The sequence below is a fragment of the Sipha flava genome, unplaced genomic scaffold, assembly GCF_003268045.1.
Source record: "Sipha flava isolate LNK unplaced genomic scaffold, YSA_version1 44_pilon_pilon, whole genome shotgun sequence".
Taxonomy (NCBI): Eukaryota; Metazoa; Arthropoda; class Insecta; order Hemiptera; family Aphididae; genus Sipha; species Sipha flava.
Window position 1 is genome coordinate 174,680 of NW_020273203.1, and position 22,728 is coordinate 197,407.

At 29.7% G+C, this 22,728-nt stretch overlaps 1 protein-coding gene across 7 annotated transcripts in view; it reads right to left on the bottom strand.

Moving 5' to 3' along the window:
• LOC112689539 (TLD domain-containing protein 2) overlaps nucleotides 1–22,728 on the bottom strand; it is a 130,461-nt gene that overhangs the window by 52,683 nt on the left and 55,050 nt on the right. Inside the window, exon 1 of one of the 7 annotated variants that reach the window (XM_025563301.1) lies at nucleotides 21,555–21,657. The exons of the other annotated variants lie outside the window; for them this stretch is intronic. Within the exon in view, the coding sequence (XP_025419086.1) occupies nucleotides 21,555–21,583 (29 nt within the window). The 5' untranslated portion in view covers nucleotides 21,584–21,657. Of the gene's footprint in view, nucleotides 1–21,554; nucleotides 21,658–22,728 lie in introns of those variants that run through there. 7 annotated transcript variants of the gene reach the window in all.

Sequence of the window (22,728 nt, forward strand, 5' to 3'; positions counted from 1 at the left end):
ATATTTCGAAAACCAATACACATATTAAATAGCATTCATGATCCATCTCAATTGTAAATTCGATATTACGTTATAATTAAAATACTACCTAGCTGTCATCAAAATAAGTGTATTAATAATGAAAATAAATGAAAAAAAAACTTTAACTGTTAATAAAACGCTATAATGCATACTTACAGTGGCGTATTTAGGATTTCTTTAAGGGGGAAATATGACTATATTTTCCCCTCAAAAATTTTTTAACGATAACTAAACTTATTTAATATTATATTACTATACTAGTATATATTACTATATTAACTTTATTATTAAATAATAAAAAATAACATTAAAATTAAAAATTATCACATGGTTAACACTCGTAAATTAATATATAAATAAATAAACAATTTGTTTTTTTATACATTAATATTTTCAATCTTATTTGAATTAAATTAAGTAAAACACAGGTTCAAAAAAAATAAATGCCAAAGGGGAGATATATATCCCTAATCTTCCCCTAAATACGCCACAGCATATTTATCTATTCTACCTTGCGTACGTGTGGGCGTGTTTGTGTTTTATTTGTAAATGAACGTGGTTACGACAGGGGATTAGATATAAGGTTATTCGTAGCGAGAGGAAGGTAAAAATAAATAAAGAAAAATTAATTTACATAAAAACTAATTTACGACGCCATGAATGTATTAAAATGTATTCCAGTATAATTATTTTTTCGGTTGTTAATAATATTATGCGTTTACGTTATTATGTTATACGACCAGGCGCAATCGATTTATAGTCCTCGAATGTATCGATACTAGATTATCTGAGATCGTCGTGCAACAGACCCAGTTTGGACAACTTTTGGTTGTATATGTTATTCGTACATGCGTGTGTAAATGTGTGTGTGTGTGTGTGTGTGTGTATGTGTGTGTTTGATTCTGAAAAATAAAATCACATCAAGGTGAAATCGGTAAAATTGATTAGTTAAAATACTGACATATCCTGATCAATATTCCGCGTTTATAAATCATATTATATTAATGACAAGAAATGTGTTTAGATATTTAAACTATATAATATATACATACAGTATTTAAGTGGTTATAAACAATAATACACAACAAAGAAAAAACATGTTTTTTCGACGTCCTCGACCTTGTAAAGATGTGAATCTTATAATAACTGGGGATATTCATCACTTGCACTGCAGTATGTGTGCACGTAAATATCAAATCATTCACATACGCATTGTATAATCGCGACCATAATAATGCGTAATTACTATATAAAATATTGTATTTCAATAACTATTCGCGTATCATGCCGTTTTCCTTGGACATCATCATCATTGTCGTATTATTAAAATATGAAAAATTACGGCGATATAATTATTATTTAATTGAAAATAATCATTGTAAACAGTTTGTGTGTATGAAAAAAGCCTAAAGAAAAAAAAAATCAGTAATAACTCGAGTTCATAGAACCGGGCGGAATAATGACCTAGTAAAAAATAGAATAAGAAAAAAAACATAATGTAACGCGCGCAGGACTGCCAACAACCGGCCGGGGGATTATTATGCGACCGACCTAGAAAAAGCTCATCGCCACCAACCACTACGTGCCTATCTCTGGGTATGATACAGCAAGCATGCGTGTTATGGTAGTACGTACTCGGATAACGACGACAGTAGTATAATAATCGTTGACAAACAAATACTTCAACTGGACTGAACAGTTATGCGAAAATTGCGGATAAACGACCTGTGCACTGGGTATTCCATTCATTCAGTTTCAAAGCAGCCACCGCGTCGACACGGTAAAAAAAAAAAAAATGAAAAAATTATATTTTCGAGGTCAATTTTAAATCTCAATAGATTAAAGAATTTTCCATTTTTCGAATTTGCACCACACACACATAATATTTGTATACAAAAATAATTTTTTATTAATAATAATAATAATTATAACTTCATGTCAAGTATATCGCAATCGTTTTGATTGTTCCAAAAATGATTTGACAGTCATCCGAAAACCGTTTCGAACCGTTCTGAAATGAGTAAAATGTGAAAAACCTACGCAGCCGTACACTAAATAACGTTTGTATTATTGCAGTTACACACATACACGACGCGAGCATTATTCACACGTGAACTACCCAACAAGCTCTCCGAAGAATAAAAACTCAACGCCGATGATGTGTAATAAAATTGGCACGCGGTCATCGCAGATCAGTGGCGAACTTTTGGGGGGAAGGGAAGTTTTGAAATAATGTAAAATGTTGATAAATAGTGTACTTTATTACTTATTATATATATATACACATATATCTATTATTTGCAAGTCTCACGGGAAACTTTGAAATAAATATAACATTTGTAGGTCGTCATTATTTAATAACATATTTTTCTGATATTTCAAGGGGGGGAGGGGGTTTAAACCCTAACCACCACGTTCACGCCTGTCACAGTTGAAAAGTATTTCCGTCTCGTATTTTATACAGTCTTATTTTCGACCAACTGTAATATTATTATCACTGGAAATGGCCGTAAATATAAAACTCAATAAACCGTGTGTACATTTAGAATAGCTGTTGACACTGGCGGTGAACAAGATACTGTATGTCGCATGTACCGACATAATAGAAGTTTGATGAAGGAATAGACAAATAATATAGTATATATCTAAGATGTTTTTGCAGTCCTCGAAAAATACAAATTTGTATTAATCCCGGTATAATAAATTAATGAAACATAGTAATTATGATGATGTCATTGCTTTTCTTGAAATGCGATGATAACTATCGTGTTATAATTTCTAAACAACTTCTACCATCATAACATAAGTATAAGAGTACATAATATTATATACCTATCTATTTTACAACACATTGAAATAAAAATAAACTATTAACCATTGCGTTTATTCTTCGTCATTTAATTAGATATTAAATAATCGTTTACTTTCACAAACCAAATATACCTCCAGCAAGATGATAAAGTTATACTTTCGAAACAATCAATAATTACATTAAGTTTATATGCCCGATACTAATCCAGGGATATCATAATACGAATATTTATATACAATTGTATAAGTCACGTGATGTTTCAAATAATATATTGTACAATAAGTATTTATTTATCATCTTATTATTATGAGTTCATAAATAGTGTTAATAAATGCTTTATTCTCTCATATTGTCAGATCTAGTTTAATGTTTGAATATTTACTTAAAATGTATTGTTTTCTTTTGTGTATACAAATTTACTTTTATTTAAGCCACTTAATGAAATAACGAATCAGTTATGGAAAAAAATAATAACTGAATCGGTGATTTATGTATTGAAACATATTAATTAATTCCACTATTGAATATAATCGTATAATATATGAAGTAAATGTGAGGCATGTGACGTAGTATACCTGTATAATATAATATTTATACGATGTATACGAGTATATTTACTATATATTATATAGTACTGCACTGAGTACGCACACACAGATTACCTATCGATGTAAACTAACTTAACACATCGTCATAAAAATCGGCCTTAACGGGCATGTAAACAATTCTGTAGGTTGTGGAGTTTAAGACCAGATCATACATGAAGCACTGTCATTTATAGATCGTTATTTCATTTGGACTTGAGTTGTACAAACAATATAATAAAAAATAGGTTTATACATATACGAGTAGATGTTTTAAGATATAATATTGTATTATAATACATATCAACGATTTAAATGACCATAGATAGCGAGTATGAGATAACAATTTCACAGACCATTAAAAACGTAATTATGCATGGTGAAAATAATATTAAAAAAAAATAATAATAAAATTGAACAACCTTTAGAAACACAATGTAATAAAGTTCATATCTACATACTATTTTTATCTACTTGTGTGTAGTTCATCATTGAGATAGAAATCAAATTTTAGCTGACGAAAAATAGTTGTGTAAACGACTAAATTAAATTTTTTCAGTTGAACTAGCTAAAGAGATAAAAAAAACCTACATAAATTGTATAGAGAAAAAAGGATGGTGTTTTTCTGAATATAATTAAATATATGTTCGATAAACATGGATAATGAAAGATCACTCTTGACACTGAAATATAAACAATGAGAGAAAATATAGAAAATATGATTGTGTTATAGAATCGGAACGAATGAGTAGAAAAATCGGCGCCAAAAAACAATAGCTAGTGACAAGTTCATCAAACGATAGACGTAATTAAATGACTACCGAGTCGGTCTTTATAGCTATTAATTAACACGTATTTATTTTTTTTATTCAGAACTTCCGTTTTGAGATTGAATAATTAAGTTCAACGATTATGAATAAATTGTTTAATTATAAATAATAATGATTACTGGTAAGAAATTGAATATACTTGTTATGAATCTATTTCTAAAAAACACAGTTCCGTCAACTTAGGTGTCTTTGTCTTTTTGATGTCTGTGAAATGGTTGAAATGTAAATCCAATTATTTTACAGCTCTTAGATTATTAATAAAGTTAATTATTCATTCCCTTATTACAACCAATTACGATTCCGATGATTATCTTAGGGATTTACGCTGAATATTAAAATTAAATACTGATGTGTTTTTGTTTGAGTAACACTCAGTGTCAAAACGAGTTTTAAGTTTGGAGGTGTATTTAAATTACTGAATACAACTATACGTTTGAAAATTTACTATCAGAGGAGTTTGAATATATAAATCAATCAACTTTAATTTACATATAAAAAATGTACTGTTTAATAATTTTTTATTGGCAAGATAAATAGTTCAAAAGGGCAATGCGTATTCCTCAATAAAATGTCAAATATACTATCATTTAAATTTTAAATAAAAATATAAGTTAAACTAGTAATTAAAGTAATTATTTGAAAAACATTTCATTATGAAAATAATTAGTCAAACTTATTTTATAAATTTATGTAAAATAAACATTTTTTTTTATCGTTTTAGTTAAGCGTATTATATAATAAATTATGCAATATGGATGAACTATTATTTTATCAAATCAATATTTTATCAATCAAAAATAATATTATTTGAATATTTAATTTGACTTTAATACAGAATATCGGTGCACTGAATATAATAACAAATTAGGGTGTATGAATATTTTTCAAACTGTTTGGATAAAACACGGGCTTAGACATTTCTAGTAAAAAGACCATTGAAAAATAAATCATGATTTCTTACGTATGTTTATAATTATAGCCTTAGATTAATAATACATAATTTAATATGATATGATTCCGTGTACTTCGAAACATACAAAATATGATGAAATCATTCGAAAGAATGGAGAAAAATAGGTTACCCTAGCCATGTATACCTACATTAGAATTCAAATTTCTATTCACGATTTAACAACGCAATGTTTGTCAAAATAGGTGTAGATGTAAAATAAATCATTGTCTATTTTTTTCTAAACACTTTGTATTTGGTTTTTATATAACAGCTTTGCTTACCACATGGTTTACGGTAGTACTTTTTGAACATTTTTGTAATATGGCCTCCTTAATTTAATGAAAAATTGTTGTAGCTCTCAAAATCTGAGGTGCAGACATTTGTGCCCATTAAAATTGTTATTTAATTCAAATAATAGAAAATGTTCGTCCTTAACTATATACTACTATTAAATAATTACTTATATTAATAATTTAGGGCTCATAGTTTGAGAAAAACTAATTTAAGGAATACTTTATAATGTAAGATATAGTTTCTGCACAAAGTAAAACCGTTTGGAAAAGCAAAAGCAACGATTAATTATTTATTAAGATGTGCTATTTCTGAAAATCCACCATGGTTAGATGGATACGCGAACATTGAAATAAATAACAATCTCCGTGAATATTATTTTCGTCACTCGCGAGGTTGTTGTTCCCATATTGTCATATCGTTTTCTACGGCTGTAATACCATGATGTATATTATATTCTAGATATATATGAAGATATACATTATGTATATAAACATATATATACGTATACCTAGACATACATAGCCGCATATACGCGCATCGCAAGCTCTAACATTGTGCGTTATTGCTATTTTATTATATTAACCGGCAACGACATATTATTATTATTATTATTATTTTGTTTCTAGTATACACGGGTACAATGCATTCACGGTTGAACACGATTACGATAAAAAACTAAAAGCGCATACGCCACAATTTTATTATAGCCGTCTACAACGGACTAGGTCTAATCCAACTGGGACAGCTAAAGCTCCTGAACTGTCTTTCCGGCAGCCGGTCTTGCAGTTTCCCGACGTGGAACCTCCGCAGAAACAGACCTTTCCGGAGCTTACGTGAGATAGTGTTACTCTCGGTTAAACATATTTCGGGTTAACGCCAAATTAACTAGCAGAATGAAATCGCCGGATAACCACCCGCAAGAACACTCGTTTATCAAAATTGTTGTGAACAATTCAATCAACTCTTTATTAGGTTAAATGGATGTATTAGTGACTTTCTTAGTGTTGTGTACACTGACCAACTATGTACGGTGGCATGAATTAAGAAATTCAAGTGTGAATATATATAATAGTGTATAGTCTATAAAATGTGTATCGTTCTTACACTGCCTAGTTAGAACTTAATCTAGAACTGAGGCTGGCGGGATGGCCATCTCTAACCGCACTCAAAATTATTCACATTAAAGATATGATTAAATATATTATATTAAGTAAATACGGAACACGGTGATAGTCCATAAATTGGCGTATATCTATCACGAATAAAATTATATTTTGAACTGTGATATAAGAAGGGAACGTGTTTTCTTAAACGTATATCCTATATGTATTTCGAATATCCCTCCCTCTTTTTATTATCTTGGTCTGGATCCGCCCCTGTCTTACATGTATATGCAAGCACAAAATGATATTAAAATAATAAACATCAAAACGAAGCGTAAATTGATACACAAATACACTACAAGTAAGAGTATCGTATATATTTTTATATTTTTTACATGATCCTGCGACAAGACATTGTATCACTTATATACATGTACCGCAGAATATACCGTCAGATAAGATTACGATGAGAAACTAATGTAGCACACACTGCGGCTCTTGTTTACGTTATAATGATGGTCGTTCTTTGTCCACTGTTTCTATATACACATATACAATGTGATCACGATTTCAGGTACCTAACACTAAGTATCTCGGCTGAGTGATATTGTTCTGAAATGAATATTTTGAAGGGTTTAGGGGGTACTGAAATATTCTATCCAAGTTTTACTAAAAGTTGTCTACCCGAGTACGTAAAAAAAAATTGAGGTTACCATTAAAAAAAAGTAAGTTGTATTGCGCATGCTGGTACTGTAAGGGTTAAAAATTCAAAAACTGTCAAAAACTATGTATTTAAATAACCTAAAGTACCCTTAGCCCTTCAAAATATTCAATTTAATACAAGGTTACCCAGCTGAGATATTTAGTACTACATGAAATCATGATCCCACTGTAGATATATTAATAAGTTACAAAGCAAAATGTGAATAAACAATTATTTCTTAAATTTTTTTTTAAATAACATGGTCGGATTTTCAGTTCACGTAAATAAGTTTTCAATCGATTGGCAGAAAATCAAATGGGGAAATTACGTGTGTAATGATGTCTTTGTCCTTTTACCACCATCACCCTAGAAACATACACACACACACACACACATTCATATATATATAAATATATAAACTCCATGGTGGATGCGGCAATATTACGTTCGAAACGGGTGGCCGCCTTAGCCAATTCAGTGTGTATCGCTAGGTAATTTCCGAACGCGGAAATCCACAAAATTATTAACAGTCTTCGTAAACCTTATGGGGCTGTAAACTTTGCACCCGACACACCTTGTCCATTTACCCACCACTACTTACTTACTTGCCGACCTTCTAACTTCTGTTCAATATAATCCGTAATGGTTTATTAAATTTCGGAAAACCAACGCCGTGCCCCTCGGCTTAGTACGATAACTACCCTCCACTCGAGTTGTCGTATCTCTATACGCACGCATACACCTTGCAGCGATAACCTGTGTAGACATTTCCTATATACAACAACAAACATACACAACGTGAATTTGAATTACAGAACAAATTCTAAAAAATTTCTTTGAACTTCAACGAAAAACAGAAAAATGTGTGCACTTAATAGGTACTCGTGTGTCCAATAAATTACCATATATGAGAAAATATAAAAAGCTGACAAATCGTTTCTCAAGCTTCTCGAACAAAAGAACCACGGTGCGCGTGTAATCGAGAACAGATGATACAGTTTTTTACACGTTAAACGAGTGTTTTTATTTTTAAACAGTCAAGACGAGTTTTGTGCGCCAGTATATACCCAACCGTATATGATTAAATTCAAGCATTTAAATTTTTTCAGAGGTAACAAAAAAAAAAAAAAAACCTTAAGAAACATTATTTATTTGTTTCTCCTGGTGTTAGATCTACAGCACAGCTCACAGTATAATTTGTACCTATTTTATATTATAGTACATGAGTAATATACAATTAAAAACCACAATATTTAGTTTAGTTGAATATTTTTTTTTTATTTAAATGCTTTAAGAGTACTTTAATTTATCTTACAGTCAATGATTAATGAAAAAGTAACTTTAAAAATCATTAATATTTTTAATAAGTGTATTTAAATTCAATTAATACTAAATTATGTAAAAAATCTAGAACTTTTAAAATGTTCAAAGAATAACATTTTATAATAAAATTAAAAATATAATATTTAGTAATTATTTAGTTAATTCAATTTTATTGTTAAGCAAAATATAAATTTCGTATTTTTTGAACAAAATCTTAATCATTTTTTATTTACCATAACTGTCACCAAAAAATTACTATTGAAATAAAATATTTATAAATTGTATACCTTCATGAAAAAAAATGGACTTGAAATCACTATAGTGGTTACCTATACAATAAAACTCATTACATCAAATAATTTCTACTTATTTCTTTCGTTCTTTGTGCAAGAATTTTAATAATTCTCATATATGAGCCAAATAATTTGAAGTGAAATGATATTCACTGTTTTCCTTGAATAGTTGTGTACGAATTTCCTGAGATTATATGATTAAACCTAAAACCGGTTGCTATACCTCCATGTTCAAAAAAGGTACTATGTAATAGGCATCTCAGGAAACATCTCATCGAAAAAAAAAGGAGTGGGTTTTATGAATACCAGTATTGCGTCATCTTTGTTTACATGACAAAAATGTTTTTTTTTTTGAATCAATATTATGAGTTAAATGTTTAACCTCGGTCAATAATTGATATTTTGTAAAAACATATTTATATTTTTTAAAATATTTATAACGAGTAAAGTATATTTAATCATTTTAAGACATTTTAATTCTAGATGGTTTTGACAAAATATTAATTATTTTAAAAAAACTACACTTATCACAGTAGTTTCATTCTTCCAAACTACTAAAAATACTTTATGCTCCAATCTATTGTTATAAAAATTGCGTAATAATGATTAAATAATAAAAATACAGAGTTTTCTTAAAATGGTTGAGGAAATTAGTATGCATGTACTCTCTGGAGTGGCTAAGTGAAGAATGCTCTGATATTTTTTCTATCTTCAAAACCTTGTTTTATCTAATTATCTTTAGATACTTATTTCGAAACACGGTTTTTATTGTAAAATAATAATAATTAAACAAAATTGAATTGAAATTCAATGGAAACCATTAAAATTAATCAGATATGTGAAATAACAACAAATAAATTTCACTTTATTTTTTCTTGTAGAGATCTCATACAAATCTATATGTTACATTATATCATATGACTCGAGTATAAAAAATGCGTGACAAGCTCAGAATCGATATTATATTGGATCGATTCACGGGAGAAATTTGCAAGAAATACCTTACAAGTATTCATTTTTAGATTCAAAATAATGTTCTAAAGATAATTACAAAAACCCAAGTTTTGAAGATAAAAAAAAAATTTTCAAAACGTTCTTCATTTGCCCTCTCCAAAAAGTACGCATATATTAGTTTCCTCAACTATTTCAGAAACACTCTGTATATTTACCAATGTGTGTACAATAATATAAGCGCATGTCCAAAGATATTTAATCTAGTATCCTTTCACTGTGTTTTTATATATCTACACAGTTTACAAACATACACAAACGCACACACACATCCATAAAATACAAATAAATACACATACTTGTATTTAGAATGATTATAGTAATAATACAATTGTAAGTAAATCTTTTTTGGTGGTAATAATATATTCAACAAATCATCGATATAACACATGTCATAATGAAAAAAATTGCTTTACAATGAGTAAATGCAGTATTAATTATGTAGTGTTAGAAGTACCTAAACGTAGTCCAGAGGAACGATCAAATAAAAATTAAGATCATTATCCACTCAAGCAATAGGTACCTACTCGGTAAAAGGTCACGTGTCCTCGTGTATTATCGGCATACGTGTCGAATCGCCATTGAATTAGCATTGCACTAAAACTTGATCAATGGTCAGCGTATTGTATAATCGTTGTGTACAAAGCCAATGTTGTTGGCAATAAAGCAATAGGTATTATATACGTATTAAAACATGCCATATAAAAAATATGATGTCACAGAAAATCTTGACCTATGGTTGCACCAAAACATACACAAATGATATATATGTACATAAATAGTAGGTACAACGGGTTTCTTGTTATTATGGTTGCTCTTGTCTTTACGTAGGTACGGTGTTGATCGAACACAAACACTTCTATTATCGTTTGTGTATGCCATACGGTGTCTATACACGCGTGTTTAAGTATGTATCAAATTAAAAACTATTCATTACAAAATCACTCGGAACCATTTGAACGACAGTATGCACAATTATTGTAGTTTACGACTCAAGTTGAGATAAAACATATATATATATATATATATATTATATTCTTGCAAATAATTCAAAGAGCTCGGGCCGTCTGCCTACGTAGTAACTGTAATTGGAAATGAACGGGTCTTATCGTCATTAAAACGCGACCGATTTTGTTGTGTACAAAAGTATTGCGTTTTAAACGACACGATATGCACAAAATACGTAAAATACGTAAATATTTGAACGGAACACAGATTATATACGCGCCGATAACATTTGATTATTATTCGGAAATAGTTGGACAAAACCCCGCTGGTAGTAGTGAATAATTATTGTTTGAATTTTCAAAACAAATATTTAACGATGCATTTCATTGTAATACATATTCACACCATATAACCATACAACATATATCGTAATTTAACTATACGTATGTTAATAAAATATATTATTATGTAAACGGTTGAGTTCAAACACGTTGCAGCATGTGTTTTATACGAATTGTGGTGTAGAACCGAACACAGCACATACATGCATCTAATAATATTACAACGAGAAAAAGCTAAAAAAAAACTACGAATTATTGTAAGAAGAAATGAGAGCGAATAAACCACAAATAATGAATAAATATTCCGGCTAAGTCGAATAGCTCGAATTTAAATGCGTGACTAATGAATAGCTCGGAGATAACGGTAAAGCGGGTAGGTACATAACCAAGCATATTATTTTATGATAAACACACAAGTATACGATATTATAATAACTTTAGCTCACGCTTACGTATTTACCAGGGCCGGAGAGAACTTTTGAGGGCCTCAGGGATGATCGGTTCCAGGCCCCTTTCACTTACAATTGTTCGGCCAAGATGTACATACTACTTGTACATTCTTCTACATGCTTTAGTACAATAAAAATATTTAAATTTGCGTCTTATGCTACGGTAAATGAGATTATAAAATAATTTTGTAAAAAAGGCTGAGATAACGAGCCCCGAGGCTCTAGCACTCCCTGTCCCATCATCTCGCCGGTCCTGCATACCACATAACATATATTAGGTAGCAACTGTCGGTCGCGAAAACGCTCTACAATAGCTATCAATAGTTTTAGGAAACATGTGACGGCGTATGCGACTAAATTAATAATAATAATAATCCCGGACAATAATAGCAGTCGTGCGATGATGATATGTCAAGAAAACAGTGTTTAAATTCGAATTCCTTAATAATACGTATTATACCGAAACAACGAAAAGAAAAAGTATTACATGGTTACAGAGTTTTCCATATTATATTGTTGACCACCGGCATCGATGGCTGTGACGCGCGTGCGTTGTTCGAATTATTATTAAATGTATGAGAAAGACAAAGATTAGATGAATTGCGGTTATGTGTACGTGAACGGACGCGTGTATGTGTTTGTGTGTGTGTGTGTGTGTGTGTGAGAGAGAGAGAAAGACGGATAGACTTGGGATCGTAAACAATATCGTTCGACTCAACCGTCCTTGACCCAGATTATGATAAAACACACTACTCAACTTGATCGCATATATACACATCATTGTCGTCGTCGTATACCACGTGTTATAATATGCGAATTTAGGGTAAGTAGTGGTAGACGGTGGTGGTCGTACACGGGTAGTGCCCACCTATCATAGCATAATATGGTGTGTGCGGGCTGTATATATAAATACATTTATGACAAGGATAGTGAAAAAAATCACCAGAACACGATATAAACACGAGAGAGTCGGGGGTTTGGATTTTGAATATAATAGATACCTACCCCTTATAGATTACAATATGATGTATGGCGTGAGAAGAGTTTCACATGAATCAAAAAAACGAAATTCAATATCCTGTGCTTTTCTCACTCGTTCTGACTTTGAAGGACTGCTAATTCGACAGAAGCAACGCGTGTTCTTGTACGTCAAAACATCTGATTTCAATGATAATGAACGAACGCGCGCGCAACCGTCTCAAAAACACGGGGACATTATATAGCACGTAGATATGTGTGTGTGTGTGAGTGTATTATTGTTGTAGACGTCGTTTTCTTTTGTCGAGTCATTAGTATACCACGGTTACGTTCGAGAGAGTTACACAAAATAGTCGGTCATCGAGCGATCGCGATACACGATGACCGCGCGCGTAGTCATCATCAAACGCATATTACTATTATTATTGTAACGCGAACCGTTAGAAGACAACGCGCAATGCCCTCGGGGGGACATGTCCGACGGTAATAGCTATGACGACGACGACGACGTACTAGTAAATATAGCTATAAGTATTACCTGCCTAGCATTGTGATGTGTTCAGGTGTTTCTGCGACGGAGGAGGTGAAGGGTGAAATAATGTTTACCAGCGTTTTCCTTCGCAAGAACTATTGAAACCATGTTTAATTCTAGACGTTAAGATATCGACGATAATATCCCATTTCTAAACTACATTTGCTCGGGAAACTATATACGAATATAGTGTTGTATATTTGAAATGAAAATATTATCCAATTGAAAGACTGATCTCAAAAATAAAAGAAATCTTTGTAAAATACTGTAATAAACTCTACAACGTAGCTACTTCTTAAACCGGAGATATTGGGATAAGTTTAGAGGCACTATAATATCATCGTCGGCCATTTCGATTGTGTCTTTCTATATGAAAAAAAAAAAAAAAATTAAAATACAATATTCTACAGTTTGTACACGATTTTAGATGTTTTCAAATCATTATTCTCAAGATGAAGATTTACTCGAGTTTTCGCGGTTCTCGGCTGAAAAGGATCAATCACCGCAACCTGTACCGCTATAACGCAATCGGACAGTTGAACTACACTCAGAACGTGTCAAATGGTGACGATGACAATAGTGCAATAATGTAATAACGAACGCGTGCGCCATCAAAGTGAGTGAAAAAAAAAACCGTACAGAGCCGCGTTACAATAAGCGTGTGTACAATATAATTTTTAAGATAGGCACGTGTGTACAGTCGTGCGGGTCATCACGTAGGACGGTAGAAATAAAGAATAAAAATTAAATTAAAAAAAGTAGGTATGTTATAAGCGTGTGCATATTATGCACTGGGCCTGGGCGAGGCGATCTCTTGGTCAATGAAAACGACATTCCCCGTCGTGACGAATAATAATAACAATATTATTATTATGCGATCGCATCGATACGCGCGCGAGTAATAATACCGTCTAATTTATGTTTTTTTTTCTCTCGACCCGTTTACCGCGTAGATACGTACCACCGTTCGATAAATAATTAAATATTACAGTTTTGTTTTGTCCGTGATACGTGGCTGTCGACACGTTCGGCCGGTGTACACATGTGTACCCAGTGTCCTCAACAAACGCCACGAAAAATTCAATAGATCGACCAATGCGACGAATGCGTGGCGTATAGGGGTATACATACGTATATATAACGTGCGCCCGTACACAGTATTTTATTTTATTTTTCTTAGGTTTATACAAATTTGTCGAAAACCCAAATGGTCCCCGCGAATGCAAACCATAACATGATACATGCAACTATTTATTACTTTATCACACGCGTAATAACAAAGGAATTCGTTTAGTCTATAAAACTTTCACCGTGTGTACAAACTGAGTTTTTAAATATTATAGAATATCCGATAAACAATCTCAAACAGATTTTTTTTTTAAATGGTTTATTTTAATGGTACTCCTTCACACGTAACCAAAGTGCGTACGTCCAACCAACGTCTGTACTACAAGTATTATATTGTGCACCGTATATTATTTGATATATAGTTCGATGTGAAAGTAATTAGATTTTTCTTATATATATCACTGTTTAATTAAGTGCCAGTCCGTTAGAGATAATAAACATTGCCCCTAACAATATCAAATAATATATATATATATAGCTCGAATATACAGCACTCGATTTGGATAAGTGTGACAGCAAGCTCAATAATTATTTTTATAAATTGATTTTTGTTTTTGATTTAGACGTATTTCTAATGTATAGTAAAACCATCATCAAATAAGTCTTCGTATTATATATGCATACGAATAAACATGAATCATCATAGTATCATAAAGTACATACATACATCATAAAGTATGTATATAAAGATAAAGGAAAAGGGAGAGACGAGTTTGTTTACCGAAGAGAATAAATCAACCCCAAAAATACATTAACAGTACATCACTGGTAACAATATTGCTTAAAAAAGCATTTTATGTTCATTTGGGCTTCAGAGAAATATAAAACTTATTTTATACATATTTTTCTTATTGAATAAGAAAATAACAATGAAAACAAAGTCAATTCATTTTTCACAAAAATTGCAAGCATTGTACAGCTATTTAAACTATTCTTACCCAAAGTGAAGAAAACGGTATCTAAAATATGTCCCATTAGAATTTGATTTTCTTTCGCACATATCGGGGGGAAAAAAAGTACAAAGAATAAAGTTTCACTTAACTACTTGCAACATATGTTAATAAATGGAACACAAATGCGCTGATGCATACAGTTCATAACCGACTGTCAAGAGAATTTAGCTATAACGTGTATGTACGTGTGTGTATAATTTGTAACTTGACAATGTCATGTTTTATTGCACGAGCGTGTTATTATTCTGTATATCGTGACATAAAACTAACGAGAGCACAAATTAACATTGGAGAACAGCGCAAAGGGTACCCGCGTGAGACCTATACGCGCTGCAACTACGCTGCTCTAATATACAGTATATTATCGAATCATTAAGGTCTGTACAAATACACCATCAAAATATTTCAATCGCGAATGTCTGAAATCAATTATACACACGAATGCGACATTCAATATACCGTTTAAAATATATTAAACAATTAAAATAGATTAACATTCGGGCGGACGAAAAATTGTAATAATTATATTTTTCCACGAACACAAAGTGTATTTCATAAAACGCGTACGTACCGTATACGTTGGTATATGATGTGTGTTAGCAGACGTATGTATTAAATACTCGTATACAGTTGTGATAATTTTCAACAAAAACATTATTGTTGTTTTAATAATCGTATTACTGCAGGCGTTAATGTTGTCTGCACATTATTCAATCTCGACTGTGTAAACAATTATAAAATTGAACTACAAAATTCGTGGCACTCAAGTTGAATTATAGAGTAAACGTCAATTAAAATACCATCCGAGCTAAAGAGTTATTACGTATACATACGTTAAAATACGTAAACTATAGATATAACAATATAGCTGGTGTAATAGTGTAATAGTAATATAGTATACTATAATAGTAATTATAATAATAATAATAATAATAATATAATAGTAATATATATATAGTAATAATAGTACATGTATGGTCGTCATTATTTTTATTTTTTATTTTCATGTGATTTGTTTACAATATTCTTCTATAGCAGATATAGAAGAGCGAAATTCGATACTCTTGTTGACCAATCTATCAAATTGCGAAATCGGATGCTTTTTTCAATCATTATAATAATTGGGATACAGTCAGAAGAAGAAGACTCAATACGTACCTACGTACGTACAACTGTGATACGCGTAATGTGTTATATACGCACTTACACAACCGGCTGATGAATTTGCGGTTTTCAGATCAATGTCGACTTTATAATTCCAATATACGATTTTGCAGTCCGCGCTTAAATTCAAACCGGATGTCGCAGTGTCCATTATACGTACGCTTTTGCATACATACATTTTTTTTTTATATTATTTATAAGCATAGAATACCATCCACCGCCCGTACACATTCGGATATTACATTTTTCCGAAAGTTTTCTCGTCTCTTCACGAGGCAGAAAAAATATATTATAATAATAGTAATAATAATATGAAAAACAAAAGACTGATGAAGTTTTTTACGTTATTATTATATCGATTTGTTTTTGTTAAAAGTCGAGTCGGCGATTTATAAAAACACTTTTATCAAAGATTATATAAAACTATATAAATTATAAATTATATATTTTATATATAATTATATAAATTATTAATATATTAATATATTATTTACCTATGTTTAATATAATCTGTGCTTTTACGTTGATCTTGGGGAGATTTATTACACCATTCACTGCTCCAGACGTACTATTACATTCCTTTGTACAGAAAATAAAATACATTAGGTATCACCATAGTGATAATACCGGAAATAAAGAAAAAATAACGAATTTAATGATGTATAATCTACGTTTCTAACTTCAAATCAGTATGTATGAAACACATTTTAAATTATTATTGTTTACATTGGTGACCAAAATGGGGCTATCGTACAATTACGTGTATATAATATTCGGTTATCGATAATTGATAGTTAATATATATAGTTAAAGTTATTACTTATTCCATGTTGTTATTGTTTTTGTAATGAATCATACTAAAAAATAATTTATATTATATTATAATAATATTATCATTTTCCGATAACCACACAGTTTTAAAAAACCCTGTCTCGCATAAATTTAAACTTAAATTAATTTTGATCTAAAAATCATTTCAACTTCAGAGTTTTGTTTAAACATAATCTATTAATACAAAAAAATGAAAAATAAAAAATATTTCATTTTTTGTAGTATAGCTAGGTTGCAGAACATAAATAATGCAGCAGTGAAAAAGTTAATCAAAAGATGTCTACCTATAAAACATTTTCTTTTTCATAAATTGCTAAGGTTTTTAATTCTCGAGTAGAGTTCTTTAAAATTAAATTCTTGAATCGTTCTTCATCGCGAACTTTTCACTCAATCGATTTAAAAAGTTGTCGTTTTAAATTATGTGAAATATTGCACACGAACTCGAAAGAATAAACTCTTATTCTACTAGAAATTATGTTTTTGTTCTGAATGTGATTTTTCATCTATATAAATATTACACAGTACGCATTAGTGTGTAAGGATAAAGAAAACGTCAATTTTTAACAATCTGTTATAATAATTATTTATTTAATCAATTATCCGGCGATAGAAATTCCGTTTATATTTTAGTTCTTAACTAATCATTATTATAATATACATGTAAGTTAAATAAGTATCTATAAAAGTTGAAAACTCAAAACAAAAAGTAATAATTTTACTGTTCTACGTAAAAGAATACCTATTTTTTATTTTATAATTTAAAAAAAAAATTCATTTCACATTTGTGAGTTAGTTATTTGTATGGAATACGTATATTATATTACATTTTATTTGTAATTACGTTTTTAAAGAGTTTTCAAGCAAATCCGTTTTTATAAAGGTTTAGAAAAAAAATATGACAATTTCGCAATTTTAAAATATAAAACTTAATCTTTATCTTTATTTTCAATAACTTCAATTAAATAACATAATATTATATAAAATTTGACTTTTGAAAAATTGTTACAATTATATAACCATTGCTTTATGAAAAATACAATTTTAAATTACAACAAAAAAAACTTCTAAAAAAGTAAAACCTAACGAAAATGTTTGCAATGTCGACCAATAATTAGGGATGGGCAAAAACCATCCATATTTTTAAAACATCGATGTTTTTGTTCGATACATCAATGTTGCTTCGATGTTTTTTTTATCGACGATACATCGAAGAAAACATCGATGTTTTTTTTTTTTATTATGTTATTAATTTGTCAGTTCACAGTTTTCAGTTTTTCACGAGGTTTTCACGAGGTTTTCTGTGTTAAGTGTTCCGTCGAACGACTCAACAATCGAGTTTCGCAATGGCATTAAAATTTAAAATACATAATACGTGATAAAATATGTGTAAAATATATTGTAACTCGTAAGTGTGACCAACGTCCTTAACAGTGTGTTTATTTTGATTCGTTCTGTCGCGACAACGTTTAAAGACATCTTTAATCGTGGTTCACAGTTTCACGTTGGTTATTATCATATTATAATTAATTATAATTGTTTTAACTGTATTTTAAGATTTACAACTAAAGTAATTTATGTCATATTAATTTGTGTAAATATTTTAAATAACGAAGGTAATGCCCGAGTAAAAAAAAATTCAGTTTCATCAATTTTATAACAGTTTATTATAGTAATATGTATTGAAAAATTAAGTTTAACAATAGTATTTTAACTTTAAAATTCATTATTTAATCAGGAAATTATAAAAAAAACATCGAAAAAACATCGATGTTTTTTTAAAAATCCGATATATCGACACTATCGATGTTTAAAATTTCGATAAATCGAAACATCGATGTTCAAAATATTTTGCCCTTCCCTACCAATAATTAGTGAAATAATTCAGTTTATCAAGTTTTCAAACATAATTTCATATTTTTAATTATTTATGTTCGAAACTGATGTGACAATTGATTGTTACTTGGTAATCTTCTACGATTTTACTATTAAATAAAAACAAACATTTTATTATTTATTACAAATTGTGATGCATAATGTTTTTTTAAAATGAAAATGGCATCTGTGAAAACATTTAAAAAAGCACACAAATATGATAATATATTAATATTTTCCAAATATTTATTAATAACTCGATTTTGATTACTTATAACAGTAATATCATAGCCTGATAATAGAATAGTAAAAGATGATTTTTAAACTATAATCAGTGCCTACTGAATTAAAAAAAATTATAAAAAAAAAAAAAAAAACCATAAAACATAATTATAAGTAGCAAAAATAAAATGATGGTAACCAAAATAAAATCGATATTACAAAACGAAATTTGTTATTCAGAATAACAACTCAAAACAATATGAATACCTTAAAATGAACATGTTGTAAGCTTTCCTTTTTGAGGAGTACTCGAAACCTTAGTCTCTATAACAATTATTCATTTAATGAACTCTACTACAGGGACTTAAATTCTCCCGAGTTACTTTTCTATGATTACTAGGTCGTGTACATCGCTATCATTAAACCATATTTTTGTTACCGAAAATATGGATAATTTAGGTATTTTGCAAAATGCCTAGGCATTATGCAAATTGCCGACGCATTTTAGGCAATGTAAATAAAACATATGATTTTCAATATTATTTTACATATAACCTAGGTATTTTATAAAATACCTAGGCATTATGCAAAATGCCAATTTTTTTAGGCAAAGTACAAAACATTTTATTTTATGTTATATTACATTAAGATTCTCATAATTATTATACATTATTACTCATATTACAGATAAAATTTAATTTTTATCTATTATTATATTATTATTATTATATAAATATTTTAACTTGAACTAATATTTACTTATTATAATATGTAGTTGGAAAGTGGCATTTTGATTGAAGTGCACAAAATATTATTTTTAAGGCAAATACATTTTTTATTTTGACACTTGGACTTAAAAACACATTTTAAAAACTTTTGGCCAATTCTTGTGGATTCAATTTTTATAAACTCATTATACTGTTCATAAGATAAAAACTAGTATTAGTGGTCAAATTTTTTAAAAAAAATTGTAGTTTGTTATAAAAATTTGACTTCATATAAACCGTATGCATAGTTGCAACACCAAAACGAGACACGAAAATGACGAGAAAAATTACGATATTGTTATAAAATTATTAGTATGTTCAATATTGTATCTCAGAATTATTATTAAAGTAGTAAAAGAATATTAATCTTTATTGCATTAAATCGTGAGCGCACATTTATGATAAACGATAAGTAAAGTCGTTGGTAATAGGCGATGTCCAATTTTGTTAGTTTTCTTCATATTGCCTACTCCACGATTGGCATTATACATAATACCTAGGCAAATCTCGTATTATGTATATTGCTGAGTGATTTTTGGCATTTTGTATAATGCCAAGGCATTTTGCAAAATACTGGATTATCCATATTGCCGGTAACATATATATGAATATATATACATCGTTTAGTATTTTAGTGTGTTAATATGCGAAAAAGTTATTTTTAATGAATAATACGATACGAAACAGCAATGCACTAAATATAGAAATTACTATGTTTTATTTGTTGAACACAACATTTTGGTTGAATATCTCGGTCGAGTTTTAACCGAAAAATTATGACGGTACGAATGGTCGGGTATAATAATTTTCCACGCAAGACAGATAGATCTTAGTAACATTTAAGTAATTGTCAATCGATAATATGCTGCATGGATGCCGTTCGGTCTGTACATAGAAAGTTGCGAAAAATCCGTAGATAGCATTTATTATTAGTGCGACCAGACGGAAAAGTAATTTACAGATTCACCCGTTGCAATAATGCGGTCATTATTACGCGCTAACTTGTGCGATGAATTTAAATTAAGCTCGTTTAAAATAGAAATAGGTTTTCCGGCAAAAGTCATGTTCAAAAGAGCCGTTTGAGGTCATAACAGACGAGATGAATAATAATATTTGTAATGTGCGTACGCGCGTGGAGATTGGAAACGACACATGTCTGTTAATAATAATTAGCCATATGTGTTGACAAATGACAATTTAAATTGCATTGTTGTATTTTTTTTCATCTTCTAGTTTTATTTTTATTTTTCGTCAAACCATACCACCCAATATGGCCTGCCGATGCCTATCGTATCAGGAAAACAGCTTTAAGCTGTAGTGTTCGCACACGGAGGTGGTGTGCCGCAGTCGTTTAACAAAAAAATTAAAAATTAAAAAAAAAACCAAACCCAACCTGTACACAACACACCTGCAAGATAATACATTTTTTTGTAGTAAATTTACCTGTTAAATAACTTGTCAAATCTTATCATTTTGACGGAATTGTGGATAAATCGCTGCGTGTTGAAATTCACTAAGTTTGACGAACATGCTTCGCGTCAATCGCACTACTGTTACAATTGCTGTCCAAACTGGGAACCGACACCCAGTAATTCAGTCAGCTGTTTAATTGTTTTACGTTATCTTCAACCCACTCAATAAGATATGATGCATACATTACACACACAACGTTGCCTATAAAATATGAGAATGTGGACTAGTGTACTATTAGTATTTTTACACGTATTATTTTTTCTTATTGACCATTGTTATTGAATTGAACGTCATGACAATGCATCATTCGGCTAGTCATAGTATCCATTCGAACCATAGACCTATAACACAACCTTAATCATACACGTACTGATGCCGTTAGGGAAAAATTAAAAGTTCAAGGGCTTCAATGTGAAAATACATTTTTTTTTTTAAGTAATTTAAAAGATTAAGTAATTTGTCAATATTTTTTTCTAAGAAATATCAAATAGTAGGCATTTACCTGCTTCAAAAGTATTGGTATCTCAATACACTGCATATTAATACGAGTACATTACGGATTTCGATATTTAAAGATCCATAAAAAAATCTTTAAAAATAAAATTATTTTAAAAGAGTGTAAAATATATTATAAAAACGAGTTTAATATGATATTAACTATCAAATAAAGTTATTAACTTCGATTGCACCTATTAATTTTTCAGTAATCTTTTCTACTAAATGCGGTTTTACGTTTCAACACATCTCATTGATTCATCTCTTTACCATATTAAAGATATGATTAAAGTAGTTTCTACATTTTTCATAGTAAAAAAAACACGCGTTAAGTACCATAAGTTTAATAAGCTTACAATTATATTAATCCAATTGAAGACCGTTGAATTATAGTAATTATATCATCATCCGAAATCATAATTAGTGGTAAAAATAAATTATTGTTTATAATAAAATAAAACGATATTCTGATGTTAAAAAATTATATGGATATAATTATAATTGAAAGTATTAGTAATAAATACCCATTATATGAAAACTTATTTAACACTTATTTTTTTATCATTAATTTGAATTAATTGACAAGGGTAGAACTTGTGGTAAGTTTTAAATTAATTAACCTTTAATATTTTTTTTAAACGATAAGTCT